This window comes from Rhinopithecus roxellana, chromosome 19 (genome assembly GCF_007565055.1).
Source record: "Rhinopithecus roxellana isolate Shanxi Qingling chromosome 19, ASM756505v1, whole genome shotgun sequence".
NCBI classification, from domain to species: Eukaryota; Metazoa; Chordata; class Mammalia; order Primates; family Cercopithecidae; genus Rhinopithecus; species Rhinopithecus roxellana.
Window position 1 is genome coordinate 31,571,208 of NC_044567.1, and position 26,452 is coordinate 31,597,659.

The following is a 26,452-nucleotide window of genomic DNA, read 5'->3' on the forward strand; positions in this document are numbered from 1 at the left end:
AGCTCCGGGCCTGCGGGCCTGCATGGGTCACACCTATGAAGCTGGCCCAGCCACACGCAGTGACTCATTGCCCGGTACATCAGCCAAGAGCGTTTCATCACCCACAGCAGGCCTTGTTTTAGAGGCTGGACTGGGAGAGATAGGAGGGGGCTGAGCCACAAGACCCCCAGGATGTCTTCTCCCAGGGGAGAGGGTGCCAGCTTGAACGCCCCTAGGCACTAGGATGTCTCCACTACAAGGCTCCCTGGGGTCCACATCCACATTGCTTTATTTTTATTTATTTGAGACCGATTTTCACTCTTGTTGCCCAGGGTGGAGTGCAGTGGCACGATCTCGGCTCACCACAACCTCCGTCTCCCGGGTTCAAATGATTCTCTTGTCTCAGCCTACTGAGTAGCTGGGATTACAGGCATGCGCCACCACGCCTGGCTAATTTTGTATTTTTAGTAGAGACGGGGTTTCTCCATGTTGGTCAGGCTGGTCTTGAACTCCTAACCTCAGGTGATCCGCCCACCGAGCCCTCCCAAAGTGCTGGGATTACAGGCGTGAGCCACCGCACTGGCCTATTGCTTTAAAATTCACCTAATAGGGTCCCACCGAGGCAGGGCCTGTACCAGGCACTGGTGAGAAAACAGACGAAGCTATCTCGTCTGCTGCCTTGAGGTGCCCCCAGGCCAGCATCTCACGTGATGGGCTGTGCTGTGTGGACCCCCCTATGAGGAGACCCCTGGCCTCTCAGAGGATGGAAACGACTTCTCTCCCCACCCCGACCCTGTCCCTTCCCACACAGGGAGCATGTCCCACTCCACGCCATCATCCTCACTCAGGACTCCTGATAGCCCTGTCCTATGGTCTGAAGGTTTGTGTCCCCCCACAAATTCCTATGTTGAAACCTAATCCTCAATGACATGGTTTTAAGAGGTGGGGCTGACCAGACATAGTGCCTCACGCCTGTAATCCCGGTACTTTGAGAGGCTGAGGCAAGTGAATCACCTGAGATCAGGAGTTCAAAACCAGCCTGGCCAACATGGTGAAATCCCATCTCAATTAAAAATGCAAATAAACTAAAATACAAATACAACTAAAGATCCAATTAACCAGGCGTGGTGGCAGATGCCTGTAATCCCAGCTACTCGGGAGGCTGAGGCAGGAGAATCACTTGAACCCGGGAGGCAGAGGTTGCAGTGAGCCAAGATTGCACCACTGCACTCCAGCCTGGGTGACAAGAGTGAAACTCGGTCTCAAAAAACAAAAAACAAAACAAAACAAAACAAAGAGGTGGGGCTATGTTGGGAGGTGATGAGTCAGTCCCGAGGGCCCGCCATCCTCATCAGTGGCATTCAGCGCTCAAGGGAGCTTGTCTTTGCCTTCCACCACGATGATGGAGAGTGCGCTGTTCATGATGCAGAGAGCAGCCCTCACCAGACACAGAACCTGCCTCCATCTTGGACTTCCCAGCCTCCAGCCCTGTGAGAAATCCATTTCTGTGTTTATAAATTACCCAGTCTCGGGTATTTTGTTACAGCAGCCAAGGAAGGGTCAGATGCTACAAGGGGCTGAGGCTACAGTGGCCCTGCCAGGCTGGGTGGTGGCACAGAAGGTGAGGACACTGATGGCCGGTCCAGGCTGGCTGAGGCCACCACTCTCCATCAACCCTGCCTAACCGTCTTGGGTGTCAACTGCAGACCTGGTGGGCCTGGCAGAGTGTTAGGGGAGGATGCCCTCAGCCCCGAGGCTAGGCACGCTGCCGGCCTCAAGATGAATGTCCCTGCTTCTTAGCCCCACATGGGACTAGGATGAGGGGAGGAAGTAACATCTGTTATTGTCACTACTACGTCCACCTTACAGAGGAACTTTAGGGCGCAAGATGACTTAGTGATGTCAATCTTGATGGTAAAAGTGGCACGTGGGGTCAGACCCTGGCCTGTGACGTGGCAGAAGGGCAGTGTCTGCTTCTATAAAAGCTGACCCAGAAGACGACAGCACTGGTCACCCAGGTAGACACACTGCCCCCCAGGAACGTCATGCTGCTCCCCGGGGAAGTCACTGCACTTTCTGCTCCTGGTTTTCAGGAAGGTGTTAAAAGTAATCCATCGCCCTGCAGAGGACTTTTTTTTTTTTTTTTTTTTTGAGATGGAGTCTCCGTCGCCCAGGCTGGACTGCAGTGGCGCGATCTCAGCTCACTGCAACCTCTGCCTCCCGGATTCAAGCAATTCTTCTGCCTCAGCCTCCTGAGTAGCTAAGATTACAGGCGCCTGCCACCACGCCCGGCTAATTTTTGTATTTTTAGTAGAGATTGGGTTTTGCCACGTTGGTCAGGCTGGTCTCGGACTCCTGACCTCGTGATCAGGAGGCCTTGGCCTTCCAGAGTGCTGGGATTGCAGGCGTGAGTCTCCATGCCTGGCTTTTTTTTTTTTTTTTTTTTGAGATGGAGTCTCACTCTGTCGCCCAGGATGGAGTGTAGTTGCGCAATCTTGGCTCACTGCAACCTCTGTCTCCCGGGTTCAAGTGATTCTTGTGCCTCAGTCTTCTGAGTAGCTGGGACTACAGGCACACACCACCATGCCCAGCTAACTTTTTTTTTTTTTTGAGACAGAGTCTCACTTTGTCACCAGGCTAGAGTGCAGTGGCGCGATCTTGGCTCACTGCAACCTCCGCCTCCGAGGTTCAAGCAGTTCTCCTGCCTTAGTCTCCCGAGTCCAAGTAGCTGGGACTACAGGTGTGCACCACCATGCCCAGCTAATTTTTGTATTTTCAGTAGAGACAGGGTTTCACCATGTTGGCCTGGCTGCTCTCGATCTCTTGACCTCAAGTGATCTGCCCACCTTGACCTCCCAAAGTGCTGGGATGACAGGTGTGAGCCACTGCGCCCGGCCTAGGCTGGCCACTTCTTTGGCCCCACTAATTCTAAGTGATAAAATGAAGTGTCTGACTAGCTAAGGGCAGTGATTTCTCCTGGTATTAGTTCAATAAAATGGACTTCTTTCCCTTTCTTTGGGCCCGCCAGGGAGAACCTGGGCCTGAAATCCTCTCTAACTGCATCACTTGGGGACAGATTTCTGGCCTCTGCCTACGGTCTTAGGCCCCACTGTTGGAAGGCCCCTTCCTTCCAGGCTCCTGTTGTCTACACAGCCCTGGGGGCCACATCTCCCACCACATGCCTGACACCAGGCCCCACTGGACATTCCCCAGTCACCTTAGACATGGGGGAGGCAGGAGTGTGAGGATGAATGGGGAGGGGAGGTGAGGAGGGGAGGGGAGGTGAGGTGGGGAGGGGAGGTGAGGTGGGGAGGGGAGGTGAGGTGGGGAGGGGAGGTGACATGGGGAGGGGAGGTGACATGGGACTGGAAGGTGACATGGGGACATGAGGTAGGGATGTGAGATGGGGGAATGGGACACAAAGGTGACATGGGGCTTTAGGTGATGCGGGGACGTGAGGTGATGGGATGTGAGATGGGGATAGCATCTGAGGTGACGTCAGGCCTCGTGACATGGGGACATGACGCAATGGATGCCGGCTTGAGACAGAGGAAAGTGCGCACACTCCGTGGGAATGTCTGGGGGCCTGCTGAGGACAAAGGAACTGCCTCTGTTGCAGGGCCCCGGACACATGCTCCCTGCCCTGAGTCCCAGAGAGACTGGCAGAAGCTGATTCCAAATGCCCCTTTTATTAAAAATAATTGCACTTAAGATTTAGAATCTCCCAAGTCTTGTGAATTTTCCTGAGTTCTGGGGCTTGCTCGGGGACCAGCAGGCATCCAGCCCTCTGGGCAGCCGGGCTGTGGTCACGTTGGGGCGGAGCAGCAGGCGCGAGGCAGGAACTCAGGCACACGTCCCACACCTCCATCTGAGCACCCCTTTCTCCAGTGCTGGGGACAGATGGAGGCGGGTGGCTAATGCTGCCCGCACACTGGCAACAGGTGAGGAGGGCAAACCTGACAATCTTACTAATGCAGAGCAGCCCTCTGGGTCCCCGGCCCACGGCGCGACAGAGGGAGAAACCTCTCCTAGACATGGTGGGAGTCAGAGGCCCGGCCCAGGAGGTGGAAACAGCGATGTGGGAGCTCGGGTCAGTGCCTAGCTCCAGGTGATGCATCCAACCCCCAGGCCCGCACATAGCTGCTGCCCACACACAGGCTCTGCTCCCCTGGGGAACCAGTCTCCCTCTGGAGAGACTTCACACACTCCGCCCGGCTAAGACCAGCTGATGAGAAACTGCTCTCCCATCAACAGCGAGACAGGGATGTCCAGGACCTGGAAAAGAGAGAGCACAAATGGAGCAGCACGAGATCCCAGCAGCAGCGAGGCCCGGCGCTCAGGAGGCAGCTCCAGCTGGCCCCGAGATCCCAGCAGCAGCAGGGCCCGGCGCTCAGGAGGTGGCTCTGTCCAGCCCTGGGATCCTTCACGCCCGATTTTTCCCCAGCAGGCACAGGAGGACCCTGGCTCTCAGTGCCAGTCACCTTAACACGTGCCAGAAACGCAGTGCTGCTTCAACACGGCTGGAGGGTCGCCATCGTGGCCCCATCACCCACGTGTCGACACAGAAGGAGGAAAGGCACAGCCTGTGTGGCCTGACCCTTCCCACTCCTCCCCAAAGGTCCCCTTGGGAGGTCCTAGCATCCTCTGCTCCTGGCATCGGGTCACCAGGACCCCCAGCACATTCTGCCCCCTGCACCATGGCTGGGGGACGGGAGCCCTGTGCCCCTCTGGGCCCTCTTGCCTTGGTGTCGGGGCTGTAGGTGAAGTTGGAGACAGGGGCACCGTTGGAGAGGACCTGCTGGGGCGCTGTGGCCACGCCCAGGACGGTCACCTTCTGCAGCTGCAGGCCAGCCCCCTCGCTGGTCACACGTACCAGCTCATTCATGATCGTGTTCTGGGCCGAGCAGAGAGATGAAAAGACAGAGAATGTGGAGGTGTCAGCAGACAGCTGGGGCAGGGACACCCATGAGAACAGGGGCTCATGATGGCTTCGGGGGCAACCTCCCTCTGTAGACTGAAAGGGCAGAGTGCACGGCCCCACTGCTCACTCTAGGACCCCGGGCCACCTGGCAGAATGCCCCAGTGGCGGGCAGCCATTGTGGGACCCCCAAGCCCAGCTCCCCTCACCGCTCCTCAAGCCCTGGCCGCCCCATACCCAACAGCCCGGGCAGCCCCAGGACTCACACTCCTGGCCAGGAATAGGACCTGTGTGTAGGCCCCTCGCTCCAGCACTTCCAGGCTCTCTCCATCGTCCCAGAACAGCTCCCCTTGGGCCTCCCCACCCTTGGTCAGAGCCACAGCCAGGGCCATGGGCTGCTGGCGGGACTCTGTGGTTGTGAGGCCAGGGCCCTGGAAAGGGAAGGACACGTGATGTCATCACCCCCACCCTGGTGCCTGGGAATGCTAGGCTGGGACAGTGCCAGGCTGCCAGGAACTAGGATCTGCAGGAAAGCCTGCAGCCGCAGGGGCTGAGACCCCGTGGTGATGGCCTGAGACCCTCCCCGCCTCAAGTGCTATCCCACGGCTGCCGGAGGCCGGGCCTGGCAGAACCTCCACCGTGCAGCCACTGAGCTCCTGCCGACCACACTCCATGCCTTTGCAGGGCTGTGCCCTGCCTACCTCACTGGCCTGGTTGGCTCCTTGGTAACCTACACTGGCGGTGGCGGCCCCTCAGAAGTCCTGCCTGGGTTTCTCCCCCACCATCACTCTGTGCCTCCCCTGGCTCTGCAGTGTGCTGTCCACACCCCCACCACAGCCACCTGGATCAGGTACCTGCAGGGGGATGATGTACCCAGCCCGGAGGTGGACGTTGATGGTGTCCAGGGGGGCTGGCAGCGTCACCCACTGCCCCTCGCTGTGGATGGCTGGCTCACGGGGAGCTGCAGGTGGGGGCGGGAGGCTGCCAAGGGCCTCTATTGGCACCTGGAGGGAGACGTTGCTTTGAGAAGGATGCTGGACCGTGCCGAGGCCCCCCATGCTGTCCTCAGGAACCAGGCTCTCTGTCTCCCGGGGCTCCACGTGGAGGCCTAGGAGGCCTGGCACAGACAGGCTGAGCTATGACTTCAGGGGCAGACTCAGGGCTCACTGTAGGGACCCTCCTGACCACTGAGTGGGGACAGAGCCTGAGGGGCCTGGGTATGCCGGTTCAGCACAGCCTGTGACTGCCGTGGGACTCAGGGAGATTCTGCAAGCGGGCCTCAGTCTGCTCATGTGGGAAATGGGGATGGTGTGAGGAGTGGAGGGGCCAATGGGTGCAGACCACCTGGGCGGGGGGGCCTGACACATGGCCAGGACTCAACACATATTCTCCTCTTTCCACCACCTGGTCACACCAACTGGGTGGAGGGGGCAGGTGGGAGGGCTACTCTGGTCTCCTGCCTCCCTGGGGTTTAGGGTCCCCAGACTCACCGTCTCCAGGTCGTACCATGTGCCTGAGGGGAAGTAGCCGGTCACTTCGGCCTTCCCGGCCTGCAGCACTGGGGTGATGAGCAGGGCCTCCCCCCACAGGAGCTGGTGGTCCACAGTCCAGGTGCTAGAGTCCTTGGGGAACCTGCAAGGGGGATGGGCACACAGGCATACGGGCGATGAATGGGATGGGGCTGGCTTTCATGCCCACCCACAGGGAGGCACGGGAAGAGAGGCTGAATTCTGCTTCCTGGAGCTCAAGGAGCTGGAGGACTTGGAGGACTCAGGTCAGACGGGCAGGGGTGATTGCAGCAGATAGAAGTCAATGCTGGAGCTGGGAGAAGCCGCCTCCCAGGACATTCTGGCAGCTGGGCTCAGGGCAGGAATAGGGGCTTGTGCTTGAGGCACCAGGAGGGACACAGCACTGGCCTCCCTTTGCTTGCTCACTTATCCTCCAGTGACCAAGGCAGTGCGTGCTCATCGGTCAAGGAGCGTGTATTTAAGAAAACGGCTGAATCTCTGTAAGAACAGCAAGAATCCTCAGCTTAGCGAAGTGCTGAAGATGCTCTCCACCTCGCCCCAGCCACATGGCAAAGGCTGGGAGACTCACGGATGCCATGTGTGAAGGCTATTTGTCCAATTATCAGCTGTCCACTAAGCTAGTCAAGCAGAGACTTTCGTGGCCACACACAACAAAGAACACAGACCTTAGGGAATTAGCACAAGAAAGTCACAAAACAATCAGCAACAGCAACGAGGCCTGAGGGGGATGGGGAATCTGATGACCACAGCGGCTGCATTGAAAACGTCCAGTCTGAAGCAAAAATGTATGAGACATGCAAAGAAACAAGAAAGTATGGCCCACAGATGGGGGGAAAGTAGTTAATAAAAACTGTCCCTAAAGAAGCCCAGACATTGGACTTACCAAAGACTTTATGTCAGTTACTTTAAATGTGTTCAAAGAGCTCAGAGAAACCATGGTTAAAGAACTAAAGGAAAGTGTGAGAACATGACTCACCAGATAGGGAATATCCTTAACAAGAGAAATTTAAAGGAATGAAACAGAAATTCTGGAGTTGAAAAGAGAGCAACTGAAACGAAGAGTTCACTAGAGGGCTCGGCAGCAGATGAGAACAGGCGGAAAAAAGAATCAGTGGCCTTGAAGATGGGGCAGTCGAGACTATGGAGTCTGAAGAACAGAAAGAAAACACAACGAGGAAGGAGTCAACAGAGCTGCAGAGACCCCTGGGCACCGTCAAGCATACCAATGTGTGGAACGGGAGACCCAGAGGTAGAAGACAGAAAGGGGCAGAAAAAATATTTTATGAAATAATGGCTGAAAAACCTCCCAAGTTTGATGAAAAAGATTAATGCATATGTCCAAGAAGCTCGACAAACTCCAAGTAAGATGAAGTCAAAGAGATCTACACCTAGACACACCATCGGAGCTTCAAAGGCCAAAGACAGAATCTGGGAAGAGGCAAGACAGAAGCTACTCAGCAGAAACCATGGAGGCCATGGACTGACAAGTTCAAAGTGTTCAGAGAAATGACCACCAGTCAAGAACTTTACGTTGAGCAGAACTTTCAAAGAATGAAGGAGAAATTGGCCAGGCACGGTGGCTCATGCCTGTAGTCCCAGCACTTTGGGAGGCCGAGGCGGGCGGATCACGAGGTCAGGAGATCGAGACCATCCTGGCGAACACGGTGAAACCCCGTCTCTACTGAAAATACAAAAAAATTAGCCGGGTGTGGTGGCGGGCGCCTGTAGTCCCAGCTACTTGGGAGGCTGAGGCAGGAGAATGGCGTGAACCCGGGAGGTGGAGCTTGCAGTGAGCCAAGATCGCGCCACTGCATTCCAGCCTGGGCAACAGAGACTCTGTCCCAAGAAAAAAGAGAAGGAGAAATTAAGAGACTCTGAAGTCAACAAAAACGGAGAGAATTCATCACCAGCAGAGCGGCCCGACAACAAATACTAACAGGAGTCCCTCTGTGTAAACCAAAGATGTTAGACAAGGAGTCAAAGCCACATAAAGAAATAAAAACGGGTAAAGGTAACTATCGGTAAATATAAAAGGCAGACAGTATGTATGTACTTTTTGCTTGTAACCCATTTTTCCCTCCTATTTGACTTACAAGACAATTGAATAAGGCAGTCATTATCAATCTGCGTGGATGGGCTCATAATGTATACAGACGTGGAACAGCACAAAGGAACGAGAGGCAATGGAAACCACATAGAAGCAAAGCTTTTTTACACTATTGAAAGCAAGCTGGCATCAGTTCCGATGAGGCTAAAATTAAGATGTTAATTGTAATCCCTATGGCAACCACTAAAAAAAAAAAAAAAAAAAAAAAAAAAGTGTAGTGAAAGAAATGACAGGGTCATTAAAATAGTCATTAAAACACAAATTGCGTTTCTTGGATTTCCTGGTGAAGAATGTGTGGATACCATTCGTATCTCCTGTTTTGCAAATAGTGTTCCTCCAGTTTGGTTCTTAGTCTTGGTCTCACCAACATACGAGTTCTCTATCTATTAGGAAGAGTGGCTATTTGCCGTTTTTTTTTTTTTTTTTTTTTTGAGACGGAGTCTTGCTCTGTCACCCAGGCTGGAGTGCAGTGGCCGGATCTCAGCTCACTGCAAGCTCCGCCTCCCGGGTTTATGCTATTCTCCTGCCTCAGCCTCCCGAGTAGCTGGGACTACAGGCGCCCACCAACTCGCCCGGCTAGTTTTTTGTATTTTTTAGTAGAGACGGGGTTTCATCGTATTAGCCAGGATGGTCTCGAACTCCTGACCTCATGATCCGCCCGTCTCGGCCTCCCAAAGTGCTGGGATTACAGGCTTGAGCCACCGCGCCCGGCCTATTTGCCGTTTTATTGACGATGCCTTCTCTGCTGTTATAATCCATGTTCAGAGCAGTGTTAATCTTTTTGTGTTTATATTCAGAGATTTACATTCTTTTCTGCTATAGTCAAATAAAGTTTATCTTTTTTTTTTCTCCTAAATGAAACCTTTCCCTTTCTTTTTGCCTTGATACTTAGCCCTCTGCCTCCACAGCAGAGACACATATTCACTTCTCTTTTCCTGTGGAGTCTTTCACAGCTTGATTTCTTTCTTTTCTTTTTTTTTTTTTTTGAGACAGAGTCACACAGGCTGGAGTGCAGTGGCGCGATCTCGCCTCACTGCAATCTTCTCCTCCCAGGTTCAAAGGATTCTCCTGCCTCAGCCTCCTGAGTAGCAGGGACTACAGGCACCCACCACCACGCCCGGCTGATTTTTGTATTTTTAGTAGAGATGGGGTTTCACCATGTTGGCCAGGCTGGCCTCGAACTCTTGACCTCAGGTGATCCACCTGCCTCAGCCTCCCAAAGTGCTGGGATTACAGGGGTGAGCCACCACGCCTGGCCTCCACAGTTTGATTTTTGACATCAACTATTTAATTTATCTGGAACTTATGTTTCTATGGTACACAAGAAAAATAAATTGACTTCCGCAAATAGTTAACTATTACCTTACTCTCTGGGAATCCTCCCTCAACACACTGACGTGAGGGGCCGCTGTTAGGAACTCCTCGTGTGTACTAAGGCCTGTCTGGGGGATATTACTGGGTTTTCTTGCTGCCTTTCTCCCTTAAGCCAGGCCCAAATGTTGTCTCATTCAGTGGCAACCTGCTGGGTCCTGGGGAACATGGCCCGCAGCAGGACTTGGCTGCCCGGGTGTCACGGGCCCCTCCCCCAGGGCACACATGGTCCACGCCCCTGCCCAGGTCACTCACTCCAGGAAGAGGGGCCGGGCCACGGTCTCCCCAGCGACGTGGGCCTGGTGGAACAGCGTGTAGAGGTGGGGGAGGAGTGCGTAGCGCAGGGTGAGGGCCTTCCTCATGGCCTGCTGGGCCGGCTCGCTGAAACTGTATGGCTCCTGGGGCTGCAGGGCAGGCGGGGGCAAAGGAGGCCTTGGGTCCTGGGGCCGCGGTCCCCTGGAGTCCCTGCCTTGGGAAACCCACACTTCCTAACCACCCAGCATGGGGTGCTTCTCCAGCGGGGGAGGGATTCCCAGGGGAGAGTCTTGGGTGGGGGGGATCCCCCACCTGCCACCCCCACCCTACCAGATTGAGCAGGCCGTTGTGGTTCCGCATAAAGGGGTAAAAGGCCCCCAGCTGGGTCCAGCGCACACACAGCTCCTCTGAGGTGTTGCCCAGGAAGCCACAGACGTCGGCCCCGACCAGAGGCACCCCCAGCAGGTTAAACTGCAGGATTTCTGGGAAGGCAGAGTCAGGCTGGGCCTCAGCCTGCTGCAGCAGACCCAGCTCAGGCCAAGTGACCCAGAGCCCCGCCTGCTGAGTGGGCAGGGGGCCCAGGCAAGCCTCCCATAGAGGCCCCCGGCTCTGTTCCGCTGAGCAGACCCTCCTGGTAGGAGCTCACCTGGCACGGAGGCGGCGAGCTGCTCCCAGGAGCTCCACACGTCCCCCGTCCAGTGGCCGGCATATCGGCCGTGGCCAGCAAAGGTCGAGCGGGAGATCACAAATGGGCGTGTCCCCCGAGCCTTCACCAGTGCCCTGGGTGGGTAGGGGACACCGTGAGGACTGTGTGGAGCGGGGTCACCTGGGAACCCTGTCACCAGCAGGGCAGAGCTGGGAGCAAGGAACTGTCTGTGATGTGGCAGAGGCTAGGGAGGACGGCGAGGCCACTGCCCACGTCTGTGGGCACAGCTGCCTCTGTCCAGGAACTCCCCAGCCTCACAGGAGTCATGAGGTCCCCACTGATGCAGACTCCCTGTCAGCATCCAGAGTCCTTCCTCTCCAAGCCTCAGGCATGAAGTGGGAGGGAGCTCTCCAGCTTCACGCTGGGGTGCAGGCAGTGGGTGGGGACAGCACTCAGGCTGCCAGCAGACCCCGGGTGGTCTGGGCCTCTGCTTTTCCTCCTCCCTGAGGCCTTGCAGAGGTCCCAACCTTGTGGGACAGGCTGTGAGGGCAGAGCCCAATGGGGAGGGACAGGGCCCTCACCTGTGGGAGGCGATGGCTTCAGTCAGGCCGTAGAGGTTGTGCAGGTTGTAGTGTGTGGAGAGGAACTGGTGGCTGGAGGCACAGATGGTGGCCGCCTGGAGGGTCCCCCCAACCACCCCTGGAAGAGGCAGGGGCTGGTTTCCAGGGAGCTTCCTCCCGGAAGGCTCCAAGGTGCCCTCCCTGCCCCCTACCTCCCGGGAGCCCCTGTGCAGGTCACTGCCTCTTAAGGCTGGCCCTGGAGGTGCACCTGCAGCCGCTCCCCATGCTCCTGTGGGGTTGGTGGTGCCCCGGGAACCTGGGGCACATCCTGCACCATCTCCACTGCTTCCAAGACAGGGCCGGGTAGGTGCTGGGGGCTGGGCTCTGCAGACCCCCAGACTTTACATCCACTGTCTCTTAGCCCATTCCAAGCATTCGCCTGCCTGTTTACCTAAGCTCCAAACCCCACCCTCTGACTGATTCTTCGCTTGGCCAAGCTACAGCCTCAGGCCCCCAAACCTTCTCCCAGGCCCATCTGTGTACTTCCGTATAAAATCCAGTTTCTGCCATGCCTGCTAAGTCAGTTTGGCAAGAAGCCCCATTCCTCCACTACCCCTCAGGGGATGGCTGGTCACCCTGGCCTGCCTTCGGCAAGAATCTTGCTGCGTCAGTTTAGCCAGAATCCCCCTGACCCCCATGCTTCCTCTTGGTAATTCCCACCTCTGACCCCCACCCTGCTCCCTGGCTAGAAACCCACTTGCCCGCACTGCATTCGAGTTGGGCCTGACCTCTCCCCGCGTACAGGTAGGTCCCCGCTGCATGGTCCCTGCGCCTATCGAGACTGCCCTGAGTCAAGTCGGCCTCACTGTGCTCTGGCAAAGCACCCCCGAGCAGCGCTTCCTCCGGCAGGGCCTGGGTCTCTGCACCCACCCTGTCCTCACTGCCTGGCTGAGTCTCCCTGCCTTGGTCTTTCTCCTGGGGTTCCCCTCCCGCCCCTTTCCTGGCTGGCCCATCTGCTTCTCAGAGATGAGGGCGCTCAGTCGCCCAGGCCAGACAAGGGAGTCTCTGGTTTGATGAAGTCCCCAGGGGAGGTGGGGGGTGAGCTGACCAGGCACGTAGGGCGGCTTCTCCAGCTCATTGTTGGGGCAGCCATCCTCAGAGCCCCTGATGAAGTTGGAAGGCTCGTTCATGTCCTGCAAGAGAAGCTCTGCTGGTGGGTGACTCTGCCCAGAGTGAGGAGGGTGGGGTAGTCCCCAGGGGCCTTGGGGATACTCAGGAGGGGCCACACTTACAATCCACATGCCATCAAAGGGCACCTGGTCATGGAACTCAGCCACCATGTCCTCCCACCAGGCCAGGGCTGCAGGGTTGGTGAAGTCGGGGAAGGCAGTGGACCCAGGCCACACCTGGACAACGAGAGGCTGGAGTGGGGAGACCCGGCCCCACCCAGGGCCTGCACGGAAGCCCCACCAAGCCTCAGCCCGAGCAGAGGGGCAGCCTCACTCTTAGGGGATGCCCACATTTGTAAATCTGAGGGACCTGCACCCTGGGGGTCAACGAGTACCTCTTTCTATGCAAGGAACTGATGCAAGGGGCCAAGGGGTCTCAGCCTGGGGAAAACGAGGGGCCACCCCCAATACGTCCACCCAGGGGCTGGGCTGCAGAACCAGAGAGCATCAGGGAGAAGGGCAGTGGAGACGGCCCCATGTAAGCCCTGCCAGGGAGTCTCACATCCGCCCCAGACCCTCCTAGCCACTCCCTCAGTGGGGGCCCTGCCTGGAGGTCACTGGGGGGGCTGGGAGGACAAGCAGGACCCTAAGGCCTCACTGAGGGTCTGCAGAGCTTGTGCCTGGGCCAGGCCCAGCTGCCCATGAAGTCAAAGGCCTGCTGATGGAAGAACTCATGGGGGCATTCCTTGTAGGAGCCACCATCGTCATGGGCCACTGTGGCCCACTCCTCTCAACTCTCCCACTGGGTGTGATGGCTCCTCAAATCCACCCTCTTCCTGAGCAGCTGCCGGCTCCTCCTGGCTGGAGGCCTCTGCTTTCTAACCCCTGTCCCCGGACCCTCGCCCTACCTGCCCAATCAGCGGCTGGCCGGTCTCGTTGGTGATGAAAACCCCCCTCCGCAGACCCTCGTCGTACGGTCTGTAGCTCCCGGCAGGGCCCGAGCTGCTGATGGCAGGATCCTGGGAAGCGGGAAACCCGTTCAGGTAAGGGTGGCCCAGAGCCCTGGCGCCAGCCACGGGGAAAATGGGAAACTGAGACGGTGAGAGTACAAGGCAGGGGATGACATCACGCGTGTGTACAGCATGCCTTGCCTGTGTACCTGCACACGCCCGCCTGGAGAGGAGCCAGGGCCAGGGGAGTCAGGACCAGCTGGCTGACGAGGGGCATGCCAGAATGCAAGCTTTACCTTTTCTTTAAACCTCTAGAGTTTCCCAAGTGTTCTACAGTAATCACTTTTCTTTTATAATTAAAAAAATGTGAGAAAGAAGAGGTCTGTGTTTCCACTCCTGCTCTTAGGGGCTACTAATGTTTGCTGCCCGCAGAGGGCAGGGCTGGAGATGGGCAGCGTCAGCACAGCCCCACGTCTCATCTGCGCTTCCTCTGCGGAAGCGGATCTCCCGGCAGGAGCGGTTGGGTCTTTTGAGCTCGCCCTGCCTCCCGCCTCCTCCTCTGGCCATCACGCCGGGCACCAGGAGTTGGGCTGCACCAGTCCCCAAACTGCATCCTTCTGGCTGTGGCACTGGCTCAGGGAAGGGCCTCTTTGCGCTTGTTGACTCAAGAGTCCTGCCCTGGGGCTTTTCTACGGGAGCTGACGGGAAGACGTCTCTGCTCTGTGGTGCTAGCACGAGGGCCGGAAGCTGGAAGCTGCCCTCACTCACGCCGTCCTTTCCAGGGATTCGGAGCCGGCCTGAAGGACAGGCACGGGCAGAAGGCACACGGAGCTTCCACAGTTCCAGCGTTACCCGCGCCCAGGTCCATCAGGTCCTCCACTTTCCAGGACCAGGCGACATCAGCTTATCGTGCCTCTGGCCTTTTGCTTTTTTTTTTTTTTTTTTTTTGAGACGGAGTCTCGCTCTGTCGCCCAGGCTGGAGTGCAGTGGCCGGATCTCAGCTCACTGCAAGCTCCGCCTCCCGGGTTTACGCCATTCTCCTGCCTCAGCCTCCCGAGTAGCTGGGACTACAGGCGCCTGCCACCTCGCCCGGCTAGTTTTTTTGTATTTTTTAGTAGAGACGGGGTTTCACCGTGTTAGCCAGGATGGTCTCGATCTCCTGACCTCGTGATCCGCCCGTCTCGGCCTCCCAAAGTGCTGGGATTATTACAGGCTTGAGCCACCGCGCCCGGCCGGCCTTTTGCTTTAAGGCAGTTCAAGTAACCTACATCTGATAGAACCCGTTTCCAGGGACCCTCAAACCCGACCTCCCTGGACAGCAGGGGCCAAGCCTGCCAACTTGATATTCCCTCGATATCACAAAGACCCTCAGAAAACATCCTCGATGACCACACAGGCACGAGGATGATGCCACACAGAGAAGCCACCACTGGGCACCGGGCAGCCCCCTTTCCAAAGACCCACAGCGTGGGGGCACACACCACAATCATCACGTAGCGCCGGCCGCCCTGGTGCAGTTCCTGCACCATGGCTGGGAAGTCCCGGAAGCCGTCCTTGTTGAACGTGAAGTCCCTCCGGGAGTCCATGTAGTCCAAGTCGTTCCACTGGACGTCCTGCAGCCACAACACGGGACCGTCTGCTGGGGCCTGAGGAGACGCGTCCCAGCAAGCCCCTTGCCTCCCCTGCCACCACCCCAGCTCACCAGGGGGAAGTGGGCCCTGGTCATGTTCTCTACCACCTGGCGGGTGATGGCGGTGGAGGAGTAGCCCCAGCGGCACAGGTGGAAGCCCAGGCCCCAGTACGGCGGCATGAACGGGTATCCTGCAGGCCAACGCCGACGTCATGAGTGAGGCGGGAGGCAGCCTTGGGGTGGGGGCCGTGGCCAGGGAGCAGGACCTACCCACAACATCCAGGTACTGCCGCACCACGCTCTTGGGCTCCGGGCCCAGGAAGATGTACACATCCAGGATCCCACCTGTCGACCTCCAGGTAAGGGCAGGGCTCGGCTGCAGGACCACATCTGGAAGGGAAGCAGCTCTGGTGTTTGGGGACAGATTCTTCACCTGAAGGGCTCTGCACCCCACAGATGGGCCAGCCACAGGCGGACAGCAAGGCTCTCTCCCCATGGGGAGCTCAGAGTGGCCTGGGGAAGCTGTGCTAAGCCTGACTCAGGAGGAACCTGGCACGGGACGGAAAGATACGTGGCGCCAGCCCACCTCCAGGCAGGACCCCAGAACCCTCCTTAGGAGCAGAGAAGGCCAGAGCTGGGAGAGGCATCAGCCCATGGGGCTCATTTCCCAGAAAACACGAGGCCCAGCACTGTGCCCAGGGCCCCTCATGTGGACCTCCAGTCTCCAGGGCAGGCAGCACGGAGAAGACCCCGGCCCGGGCACTGGGTGGCGGGCAGCACGGAGGAGACCCCAGCCCAGGCACTGGGCGGTGGGCAGCTTACCCATGGCATTGCTGTTCAGCAGGAACACCCCATGTGCCGACCCGCCATCCTCCAGCGCCAGGTAGAAAGGGTGAGACCCGTAGAGGTTCGCACCGGGCTGGGACAGGCAGGAGACGGCGCTTCAGCACCTGTGCTCCCCAGCTCTGTGCCCCCGCCCGCTGCCTGCTGCCCGCTGCTGTACCGTGGGCGCGAGGTCCCGGTTCCACAGGGTGATCCTGGTCCAGCTGGTGCTGAGCATCAGGGGACTGAGGTGCTCGGCGAGTCCTGTGATGTACTGCGAGGGCAGCGAGGTGGACAACTGAAGGAACTGGTCCGCAAAGAACAGGGGCGCCACCGTCGTGTTCAGCCTGCAGGACAGAGGCCGGCCAGGCTTGCTCACACCCAAGCGGCCAGACGAGCCCGAAAGCACCCAGAGAGCACCCCAGGCCCTGGTGCCCCGGGAGGGCGGAGTGGCCTGGCCAGCCCTGCAGCACACTGACCCTGGGACAGGTGGCCGTGCCAAGCCCTGTAGCCCTTGGCACCCTGGCACCAGCATGATAAACACTCAGGGCACATCAGAGGAAGTGCACTGCCTGGCTGGGCCCACACCACCCCGAGAGGCCTGCAAGTGGCTGACCTCCAGGAGCCAGCTGGCACCAGAACTGTCCCGTGAACCCTGACCCCAAGCAAGGCTAGGCGGGGGCTGAACAGAACCTTTCCAGGCCTAGGAGCTTGTGGCCAAAGTCCTCCCAGATCCAGGCCCAGCCATGCCCCAGAGGGACCCCTAGGGTTTGCTGGGGGTCAAATGCAAACAGCACCTCCAAGGAATGAAAGCCACAGATAAGCCCCGTCCACAGGAAAACACGTCCTCTGTTAACACATCACAGCTAATTTCACAGGACGTGCTCACACCGCACCCACCATCCCCTGGGCAAGACTCTGAGTGCTTTCACGGCCGAAATCTGCCAAGATGCCTGTCTGTTGTTTGGTTTTTGCGACGGGGTCTCAGTCTGTCACCAAGGCTGAAGTGCAGTGGCAAAACCATGGCTCACTGCAACCTTGTAGAACGCTGGGCTCAAGGGATCCTCTTGCCTCAGCCTCCTGAGTAGCTGGGACCACAGGCATGTGCCACAACTCCTGGCTAATTTTTTATTTTTGTTTTTAGAGATGGGGTCACGCTATGTTGCCCAGGCTGGTCTTAAATTCCTGGGCTCAAGTGATCCTCCCACCTTGGCCTCCCAAAGTGCTGGAACTGCAGACATGAACCACCACACCTAGCCTGATAAGATGCTTTGACAAACTTCTCTTGGGTCTCTCTACTCAGAGGTCACCTCAGAGAGACCACCCCTGTGCCCCGCATCTGCACAGCTGGCTTCCAGAGAGGCCACCCCTGCCCCTCCATCTATGCAGCTGGCTTCCAGAGAGGCCACCCCTGCCCCCAACATCTGCACAGCTGGCTTCTAGAGGGGCCATCCCTGCCCCGTGTCCGCACAGCTGGCTTCTGGAGTGCTCTCTGTGTGACTGCTCCCTGATGCTGTGTCTGCATGGACTTGTTTATGGCTTCCCCTCACTGTGTGACCGTCCCCGGGAGCAGGATCCAAACCACACACGCGGGGTCAGTGCGTGAACACTGAGTAAATGAATGAGCAAAACAAGAAAAACGCATTTCCGAAGGCGACTTCTCTTAACATTAAAGCAAATCCAAGCACTGTCGCTCCTGAGCATTTTCCTGAGTTAAATGACAAGCAGGGACTTGGTCAGTCCTGAGCACGTGTTTACGTGGGATTTAGACCTACGTGAGTAAAACACCCAGGCAGTGGCCTGTGAGAAACACGCTTTGCCCACGTTGCCCTCCCCATCATGTGGGAAACACGCGTCGCCCTCCCCATCACGTGCGAAACACACGTCGCCCTCCCCATCACGTGCGAAACACGCGTCGCCCTCCCCATCACGTGCGAAACACGCGTCGCCCTCCCCATCACGTGCGAAACACGCGTCGCCCTCCCCATCACGTGCGAAACACGCGTCGCCCTCCCCATCACGTGCGAAACACGCGTCGCCCTCCCCATCACGTGCGAAACACGCGTTGCCCTCCCCATCACGTGTGAAACACGCGTCGCCCTCCCCATCAGGGCGCTGACACAGAGCCCAGAACTCACAGCACACGGCCGTCCAGCTGCCGGCGCACAATCACCCCGAAGGGCTCCTCGGAGAACTCCACGCTGTAGAGTGGGGACAGTGCCCGGCTGGGGACACGCGGGGTCTCCAAGGGCACCTCGTAGCGCCTGTTAGCGGGATCTTTGATCTAGAAGAAACGGGGGTGTATCGATGTCCCCCACAGCCCTTACTCTCCAGAGAAGAACCCGGACCCCAAGGACAGGTCAGGTCCTGGTGCAGCAGCACGTGGGTGTGGGACCATGGGCAGCACATTCAACCTCTCTGAGCCTCGGCTTCCTCATCTGCAGAGCCAGGAGGGGGATGCCTCCCCCAGGATGGAAGTAAAATACAGAACACCTGATAACTCCGAATTTCAGATAAACAAAAGCAGCTTTTCTAGTATAAATACATCCCAAATATTGCATTCTTATGCTAAAAAACAAAGTCATGCCTGGGGTATCTGCAATTCGGGTTTACTGGGCATCCTGTTTTCATTCGCAACCTCTGGCAGCCCTACTCTACCTGATCCACCTTTTCATAAAGATGAATGTGCCCCAAGTCCTGCCTTCTGGAGCACCTGTCACTGTGGTGTCCCCACTGCTCCCCGAGGGGCGCTGCCGTGTCTGCTCACACCTTTGCTCCCAGCGAGGGCCCAGCACACAGTGGTGCAACATGCACCCCACCCTTGTGAGGTGCGTGTGTGTCGCTGTCCACATGCACCCTCTGCCCCCGCCCCCGCCTCTGCCCCTGCCCTGCCCACTGTGAAGTGGAGGCGGTTCTCAGTCTCCATCATCACGTCCAGCCGCAAGGTCAGGATGTCCTTGGGGAAGAAGGTGGGGGTGGTACGGGTCAGGGTGGCCGTGTAGCCCATTTCAGAGGCGCTCAGGTTCTCCAGCTTGTAGCTGGGGTAGCTGGGTGGGAAGAAGCACCAGGACTGTCCCATCTGGGCTCTCCGCAGCCCCTGCTTTGCAGGGATGTAGCAGCAGCCGCGGGCCTCGCACTGTTCCTGGGTGATGGCCTTGTCAGGGGCACAGTCGAAGCGGCTGTTCGGGGGGACGTCGCACTGTGTGGGCACTGCTCTGGGACAGCCGGGGTGTGCCTGGGCATCCTGGGGCCCTGGCCTCCTGGCTCCCTGCTGGTGAGCTGGGCGAGTCTCCTCCAGGACCGAGGAGGATCCACTCAGCTCTCGGGGAACCACCAGGAAATCATGGAGGAGGATGTGCCCCAGGAGCGCAGCGGTGGCCAAGGACACGAGGGCGCAGACGGCCAGCAGCCGGTGGGAGCAGGGCGGGTGCCTCACTCCCATGGTAGATGACCCGGACAGCTCCTGGAGGCCTGCAGGAGAAGAAAGCTGCTTCAGCAGGGAGGCAGGAGGGGCGGCACTCACGGGGCTCTCAAAGCAGCTCTGAGACATCAACCGTGGCTGGCACTGCAGCACCCAGGCAGGTGGGGTAAGGCGGCCAGGGTGGGTGCTGCAGTGCTGTCTCGAATCGGGAGAGGGCCAGAAGGAAGGGCGAGAAAAGCTCCAGCAGGGGAGTGCAGAGCACTTGCACTGTCTGCTAAAATGTTACAAATCAAACACACTTAGAATGTCCCCAGGAAGACCAGCAAGACAGGTGGACACTTGACCAGCAAGACAGGTGGACACTTGAAGCCAGCCGTCGCCTGGGCCAGAGTGCTATGGAGAGATCTCGGCTCACTGCCACCTCCACCTCCTAGACTCAAGCAATCCTCCCACTTCAGCCTCCTGAGTAGCTGGGACTACAGGCACACACCACTGCACCTGGCTAATTGTTTTGTATTTTTTGTAGAGACGGGATTTCGCCATGTTGCCCAGGCTGGTCTTGAACTCCTGAGCTCAAGTGGTCCACCCCCCACTCGGCCTTCCAAAGTGCTGGGATTTCAGGGGTGAGCCACCACAGCTGGCTGGGAGCCCCACTTCTGCATAAAGGTGTGGCCTAGTCCACTGGGTGTCAGTGGAAGTGATTCTGGCAACTCATGCGTCCTTAGGGGGACCCGACACCTTCCCCTGCTCCCTTTCCTATTGACTGGTGCACGGATATACCACAGTGGGGAATTCTGGGCACTGCAGCTGAGGGTGACACTCTAGGGGTGGCAAAGCCACAAGAGAGACAGGACTTAACCTCTGGCGACTTTGCAGATCAGAACCCTTCCCAGCCACTGAGGTACATGGGGGAGAAACAGTCTCCATAACAGTGGCTGCACCTGGAGCCTCAGGTACAGACACAACAAGGATGTCATGTGCAGATGAGATATGGGGGTTCGCTTTCATTACTCTGCTGGTAAGATTAACAAGTGCCGGCCGGGCTCGGTGGCTCAAGCCTGTAATCCCAGCACTTTGGGAGGCCGAGACGGGCGGATCACGAGGTCAGGAGATCGAGACCATCCTGGCTAATACGGTGAAACCCCGTCTCTACTAAAAAATACAAAAAACTAGCCGGCGAGGTGGCGGGCGCCTGTAGTCCCAGCTACCTGGGAGGTTGAGGCAGGAGAATGGCGTAAACCTGGGGGGCGGAGCTTGCACTCCAGCCTGGGCGACAGAGCGAGACTCCGTCTCAAAAAAACAAAAAAAACAAAAAAAACAAAAAAACAAAAAAAAAGATTAACAAGCGCCAACTACCTTTGTTTTGCTTGTCTGTACATTAGTATCTTATGACAAACATTCTATTAGTCTGGCTCCTCCCAGGAGCAGCGGGAACCCAAGTGTGATTCAATATGCATGGATTTTAATAGGGGAGTACTTTGATGTGTGTAATACACCATGGGGAGCGAGTGGGGAAGGCTGGGAGAGCCACTGCACCTATGCAAGTCTGACCCCAAGGGAAGGAGGAAGAAGGTGTCCTAGGAGCAAGGCCATGGGGGAGGAATGCAGGGAGGTCCTCAAACCAAAGTCAGCCATTAGAGGGGTCTGTGTCTCTGAGGAACGGGCCTTGGAGCAGAGGCAGGGAAGGATTTCAGAATGCAGCCCCTGGCCAGTGAAGCTCCCTGGAGCAGAGGACCGTGAAACCTTCTCCGGTACTGGGAGCTGGTCACACACCAGGAAGAAGTGACCTCAGGGCCCGAGGGAGTCTGACCTGTCATGTCATGTTACAGAAGGCTGGGCTGGGAACACTCTGCCCCCGGCCGGACTTGGTGTTCCACCGTGGGCCACTGGTAAACTAGGGCTCTCTGGGCTGGAGGGTGAAACATTTTTTTACCCACACTTGACATCTAATGTGTAGGGTTTTTCTCACACCCATCAGTTCTGCAACTTTCTGGACATGGCTGGGTGTCCTACGATTCAATTCAATCCTGACACTACCTGGAGTCAGCGCAGACTCCACAGGTTAAGGGCTCAGTCCCACAAGACTGCCCTCACTTCAGAGGCCAATGGCAAACCCCAGGTTGTCACTTGTACTTTTGATTAACTAGTTATAAACTCAGGGGTTCCCAGGACTCCCTCTTCAGGGTCACAGATCTCAGAAAAGTGCGTTTCTTACATTTGCTGGTTTATTACAAAGGATAAAACTCAGACAGCTGTATGGAAGAGATGCGTGGGGCCTGGTGTGGGGTGGGGCACTGATTCTGTGCTCTCTGCTGGCACCACCCTCCAATGCGTTGGTGTGTTCAGCAACCTGGAGGGAAGCCCTCTGATCCCTGTGCGTTTTCTGGGGCTCCATTATGCAGGCATGGTTGACTAAGCCACTGGTGATTAACTCAATCTTCAGCCCCTCACCCCTTTTCCATCCCAACCAGTCATCAGGCCTTGGTCTTTCTGGCCATCTGCTTTCATCACGAAGCCACCTGGTGTCCCCAGTCATCAGTCACCTCATTAGCAAAAGGCTCTCTCATCACTCGGTTTTCATGGGTTTTAGGTGCTCTGTGCCAGCAACCAGGGACAAAGACCAGAGACAGTCACCCCTGGCTGGCCTAAGAGGGTCTTTGTGATTCAGACACTCAGATCTCAGCGCTGGCCCCGGGGGCCCTCTGAGGAGACCAGGGTGCTCCTCACCCCAGGGATTCGGACCCAGTCATGTGCGTCCTGCAGGAGCAGGAGAGGTGGCTTGGTCATGGCCAGGACTGAGCACTGCGTCAATCAAAAGGGCTTAGAAACGGGAAGACGCAGCCTTCAGCCCCAGCCCCACACAGGAGGGCGGCTCCCCGTTCAACTCCGAGCTGAACTCAGATAAAGACCGGGAGGAATAAATAGAGGTCCGGGACTCAAGCTCCGCTCAGGGAAGGAGGCTGCCGGCGCGACTAGGCGGGTTCAAACCCGCTTCTGGGGTGTTACTGCCGGCAGCGCGGGGCAGACGTCAGGTGTCTCACCCGCTCCGTGCCTCAGTTTCCCCGTCAGCTGCGGCAACGCAGAGCCTCCCTCGCTGAGCAACGGGCGGACGAGGAGAACCTGGAGGTGTCCGGGGTCCTTCCCGTCACCGAGGTCACTGTCTCACCTGCTGCCTCATCCCCGGCCTCCATCCGCGGCCCCGGCGACAACCTCAGCTTTCCCACCTGAGAGGCCGCGCGGGCAGCCGACCACCCTACCCAACCGGCCCTCGCTCAGGGAGGCCCCGCAGCCCCGGCCCCGCTCACCTCCGCGCACGCGCGCCCCGGCAGCCCACGGAGACTCCGGGGTCGTGCCTGGGGACGCGCAGAGGCGGGTCACGTGACCAACGGGCGCTCGTCGCGGGGCGTGGCCGCGGCGGGTCACGTGACGCGGCCTCCCGCGCAGGCGCCCGAGGCAAGGGTGCGCTTACGCGCTGCGCCCCGGCAGTGACGGCTCGGGCAGAGCGGGCCTGGGCGCGTTTTAGCTCTCGGAGGGGGCCCGGGGAGCGCGTCTGGCTGCGTGTCCGGCGTCCCGCGGGGAGAGGCCTACGCGTGCTGCCCGCTGCCAGTTCCTCTTGGGTCAGAGATGGGGCGAGGCCCTCGCTGGCGCAGTCCCGGCCCGGTCCCCGTGGGGTCGGAGATGGGGCGTGGTCCCCGCTGCCCCGGTTTGGGTCCCAGCAGCTCGTAGGGCTTTGTAAGGGGCTGGCCCAGCCGCATCTTGCGCCCGCCCGGGGATTCCTCCTGCCAACACGTCCCGAGGGCGTCATCGGAAAGGCGGCCAAAGGCGCTCAGCGCCAAGTTAGAAACAGCCAACATTTGGAAAGTCCTTAAGTGTGCTCCATAACTCACACTGATTCCAGAAAGAAATAATCAAAACATTGTGATAACCCATAAAACTGACACAGGGGGAATTTTTTCATAAAATGAGAAAATGCTTACATTAGGAGGAACACATTTTTAGATGTGAGATACAAAAAACACACACTATAACCTTAACTTACCTAATAAAATGTATGTGCAGAAAAATACAAAAGGAACCACACCAAAACACTGAGGTGTTGGTCCCTGGGTAGGGGCATGGGGCATTAAAAGCCCCGCTTCCAGCTTACAGTGATCTGAGATCGCGCCACTGCACTCCAGCCTGGGTGACAGAGCAAGACTCTGTCAAAAAAAAAAAAAAAAGGCCCCCATTCCACCTCTGTTGTGGTTTCTGTATTTCTACAATGTTTTAGAATAAGTAAGCCTTATTCAGAAAGGCTTATTAGATATTCAGAAAAAAATATTTTATTCTTCTACTGATATGTTTGAAAGAGAAATTACTTTGTAGAGCATTTTCCCTTTAAACTGCAAAGAAGCCCCAAGGTCATTGGTACTTGGAAGTCCAGGGAGAAACAGCGCTGGTTAATGATGGGGAAGAGATAGGTGGGCAGACTGGGGCACAGTCCCTTGGTGTGGATGCCCCAGAGTGCTCTTATTTCAGTGCTTACCCTGTTATGTATGTCTGGGGCCAGTGCCTTTCTCCTGCAAGTTGTGGATCTGAATTTAACTCAAATGGGGACGTGGGGGCAGGAAAAGGGACCTGAGCTTTCTAAGGGGTGGGGTGGGAAAAACTGGAAAAGAAGGTGGTTTATGGGTTTTCAGATGCACCTAGTAGAGGGAAGTGCTGGGGAGAAGCAGGTCTCCCCACGCCAGGCTGGCTGGAGCCGCTTAACTTTCCCACCGCTGCTCAGCCCAGAAGCTTGCAGACCTGTGCCAGTGCTGTGTTGTGAGAGGCACGTGCAGATTTGGGAGTGCTGCAAAGCAAAGTGTTACCTGGATGAGTAAGCCCAGTGTGGAAGTGTGGGTTTGCAGTCACAGGCTCTGTCTTTGCAATGGGAGGCTTACTGGGATGCCATGGGAAACGCTAGAATTTTACTTGGTTTATTAAACTGCTGAGTGGCTAAAAAGATTCCTACAGGTGGGGCTGGCTTATTTCTCTTAAACGATGCCCTTCTAGGGGTACCTGTGGTTTTTAGGAACACAAAAGATTCCAAGTCCCTCATAATAAACACAATTCCAGATCTCTTCCTTGCAAGACGGGGTCCACGCTGCTCCCTAGGAGGGCCCCGGTGACTCGAGCTTGTTGGTGATCGTCTGGCTGATTTTGTGCAGGACCTCCTGGAACTGGGGGTACTCGTCCCGCACGCGGTCCAGGATGGTGGCGATGAGACCCAGCCGCTTGTCCAGGCGCTGGCGCTCCAGCACTAGGGACTGCTTGGAGCGGAACAGGAACACGTAGCGCCCCTCCTTCACAGCCTGCAGGTGCTTAAGGCGCGTCTGCAGGGCCACGATCTCTGAAAGGTTCTGGGTAGGAAAAGAGACTCCATACAGGGCTATACAAACCGGAAGAAAGACACCTGCTGGCCCCCCACAAACTCAGACTCCAGGAAATGCCGAAGAGGAGGTGAGACCTACGCCTGAAAAGGGACGGCATGAAGGCGTTGCACCCCTGGATCTCAGGGAAGAGACTGAGAGGCACTGGGTCTGTGCCTTTATGGGTCATCCATCATCGCCATCTAGGAGGCATTATTATTATTATTTTTCATTTTTTAGAGACAGAGTCTTGCTCTGTTGCCCAGGCTGGAGTGCAGTGGTGCAATCTCGGCTCACTGCAAGCTCCGCCTCCCAGGTTCACGCCATTCTCCTGCCTCAGCCTCCTGAGTAGCTGGGACTACAGGCGCCCACCACCGCACGCGGCTAATATTTTCTTTTTTTTTTTTTTTTTTTTTTTTTTTGAGACGGAGTCTTGCTCTGCCGCCCAGGCTGGAGTGCAGTGGCCGGCTCTCAGCTCACTGCAAGCTCCGCCTCCCGGGTTTACGCCATTCTCCTGTCTCAGCCTCCCGAGTAGCTGGGACTACAGGCGCCCGCCTCGTCGCCCGGCTAGTTTTTTTTTTTTTGTATTTTTTAGTAGAGACGGGGTTTCACCGTATTAGCCAGGATGGTCTCGATCTCCTGACCTCATGATCCGCCCGTCTCGGCCTCCCAAAGTGCTGGGATTACAGGCTTGAGCCACCGCGCCCGGCCAATATTTTCTACTTTTTAGTAGAGACGAGGTTTCACTGTGTTAGCCAGGATGGTCTCGATCTCCTGACTTCATGATCTGCCTGCCTCAGCCTCCCAACGTGCTGGGATTACAGGTGTGAGCCACTGAGACCAGCCGGCATTCTTTTTTTTTTTTTCTTTTGAGGCAGTCTCGTTCTGTCACCTAGGCTGGAGTGCAATGGCACAATCTTGGCACACTGAAACCTCTGGCTCCTGGCTTCAAGCGATTCACCTGCCTCAGCCTCCCAATTAGCTGGAATTACAGGCACCTGCCACCACGCCTGGGTAGCTGAGATTACAGGCACCTGCCACCATGCTTGGCTAATTTTTGTATTTTTAGTCGAGATGGGGTTTCGCCAGGTTGGCCAGGCTGGTCTTGAACTCCTGACCTCAAGTGATCCACCTGCTGCGGCCTCCCAAAGTGCTGGGATTACAGGCGTGAGCCACTGTGCCCAGCTTAGGCAACCTTCTTGACATGTGCCATGTGTCAGGTCAAGTGTCAGGCACGCTCCCCTCATCATCTCAGTTGGCCAGGCCAGAACCTTGGAGCCATTCTCCACCCCAGTCTCTGCTCACACCACAGCCAACCCAGCAGGAATCCCACTGGGCGATGTTGGCATCACACATATGCAGAGTCTGATGGCTTCTCACCAGCCCCACAGGGGCCACCCTGAAGCACTGCAGTAGCTGCAGACGCCCCCCTGCATCCACACTTCATCCACATGCAACATCAGAGCCGGGGGAGCCCGCTAAAGCCCAAGTCACCTCTCAGCCCCGACGCCCTCCTCTGTGTGCCCACCTCCCCAAGAGAAAAGTCCAAAGTCATGATGGTGCTCTCCCCAAGACCGCACACAGTGTGGGCCGGCCCTCTGCCTGAGTCTTCCATACCCTAACCTCCCCAGCCTGCCCCACTGGCCTCTGGTAGCCCTTGTGCAGTCTCAGGCTCCTGCCTTGGCTGGGCTGTCCCATCTGCCTG

The 26,452-nt window shown here is 57.3% G+C and overlaps 2 protein-coding genes across 4 annotated transcripts in view; both read right to left on the reverse strand.

The window, feature by feature from the left end:
- Positions 1–3,648: 3,648 nt before the first annotated feature.
- On the reverse strand, positions 3,649–22,740 carry GAA (glucosidase alpha, acid). Of its 3 annotated transcripts, XM_030923628.1 has the most exons (21): positions 22,663–22,701; positions 22,399–22,477; positions 18,833–19,407; positions 18,075–18,220; positions 16,118–16,283; positions 15,937–16,033; positions 15,385–15,504; positions 15,187–15,305; positions 14,966–15,097; positions 13,443–13,553; positions 12,658–12,771; positions 12,474–12,558; positions 11,387–11,504; positions 10,806–10,939; positions 10,490–10,641; positions 10,160–10,308; positions 6,388–6,529; positions 5,752–5,901; positions 5,164–5,328; positions 4,721–4,873; positions 3,649–4,254 (listed from the first exon to the last, which is right to left on the reverse strand). In XM_030923628.1, the coding sequence occupies exons 3-21, from the start codon at positions 19,376–19,378 to the stop codon at positions 4,195–4,197; spliced, it is 2,859 nt and encodes a 952-aa protein (XP_030779488.1). In that variant the 5' UTR covers positions 19,379–19,407; positions 22,399–22,477; positions 22,663–22,701; the 3' UTR covers positions 3,649–4,194. The 3 variants fall into 3 exon arrangements, with proteins under 3 accessions (XP_030779488.1, XP_010378021.1, XP_030779486.1); XM_010379719.2 differs by lacking the exon at positions 22,399–22,477 and having other exon boundaries at positions 22,663–22,740; XM_030923626.1 differs by lacking the exons at positions 22,399–22,477; positions 22,663–22,701 and adding an exon at positions 22,524–22,651.
- Positions 22,741–24,299: 1,559 nt separating this feature from the next.
- The window catches only part of CCDC40 (coiled-coil domain containing 40), a 66,875-nt gene continuing 64,722 nt past the window's right edge, over positions 24,300–26,452 (reverse strand). Inside the window, exon 20 of the mRNA XM_010379718.2 lies at positions 24,300–24,738. Coding sequence (XP_010378020.1) covers positions 24,490–24,738 — 249 coding nt within the window. The 3' untranslated portion in view covers positions 24,300–24,489. The remainder of the gene's footprint in view (positions 24,739–26,452) is intronic.

Excerpts from the sequence above, each read along its gene's own strand:
- GAA (XM_030923626.1), bottom strand. The coding sequence starts at position 22,548 with ATGGAGGCCGGGGATGAGGCAGCAG. Across the intron at positions 10,940-11,386 it reads GAAGCCATCGCCTCCCACAG|GGCACTGGTGAAGGCTCGGG; the intron begins GTGAGGGCCCTG and ends CTACCCACCCAG. Across the intron at positions 4,874-5,163 it reads TCCTATTCCTGGCCAGGAGT|AACACGATCATGAATGAGCT; the intron begins GTGAGTCCTGGG and ends TGCTCGGCCCAG.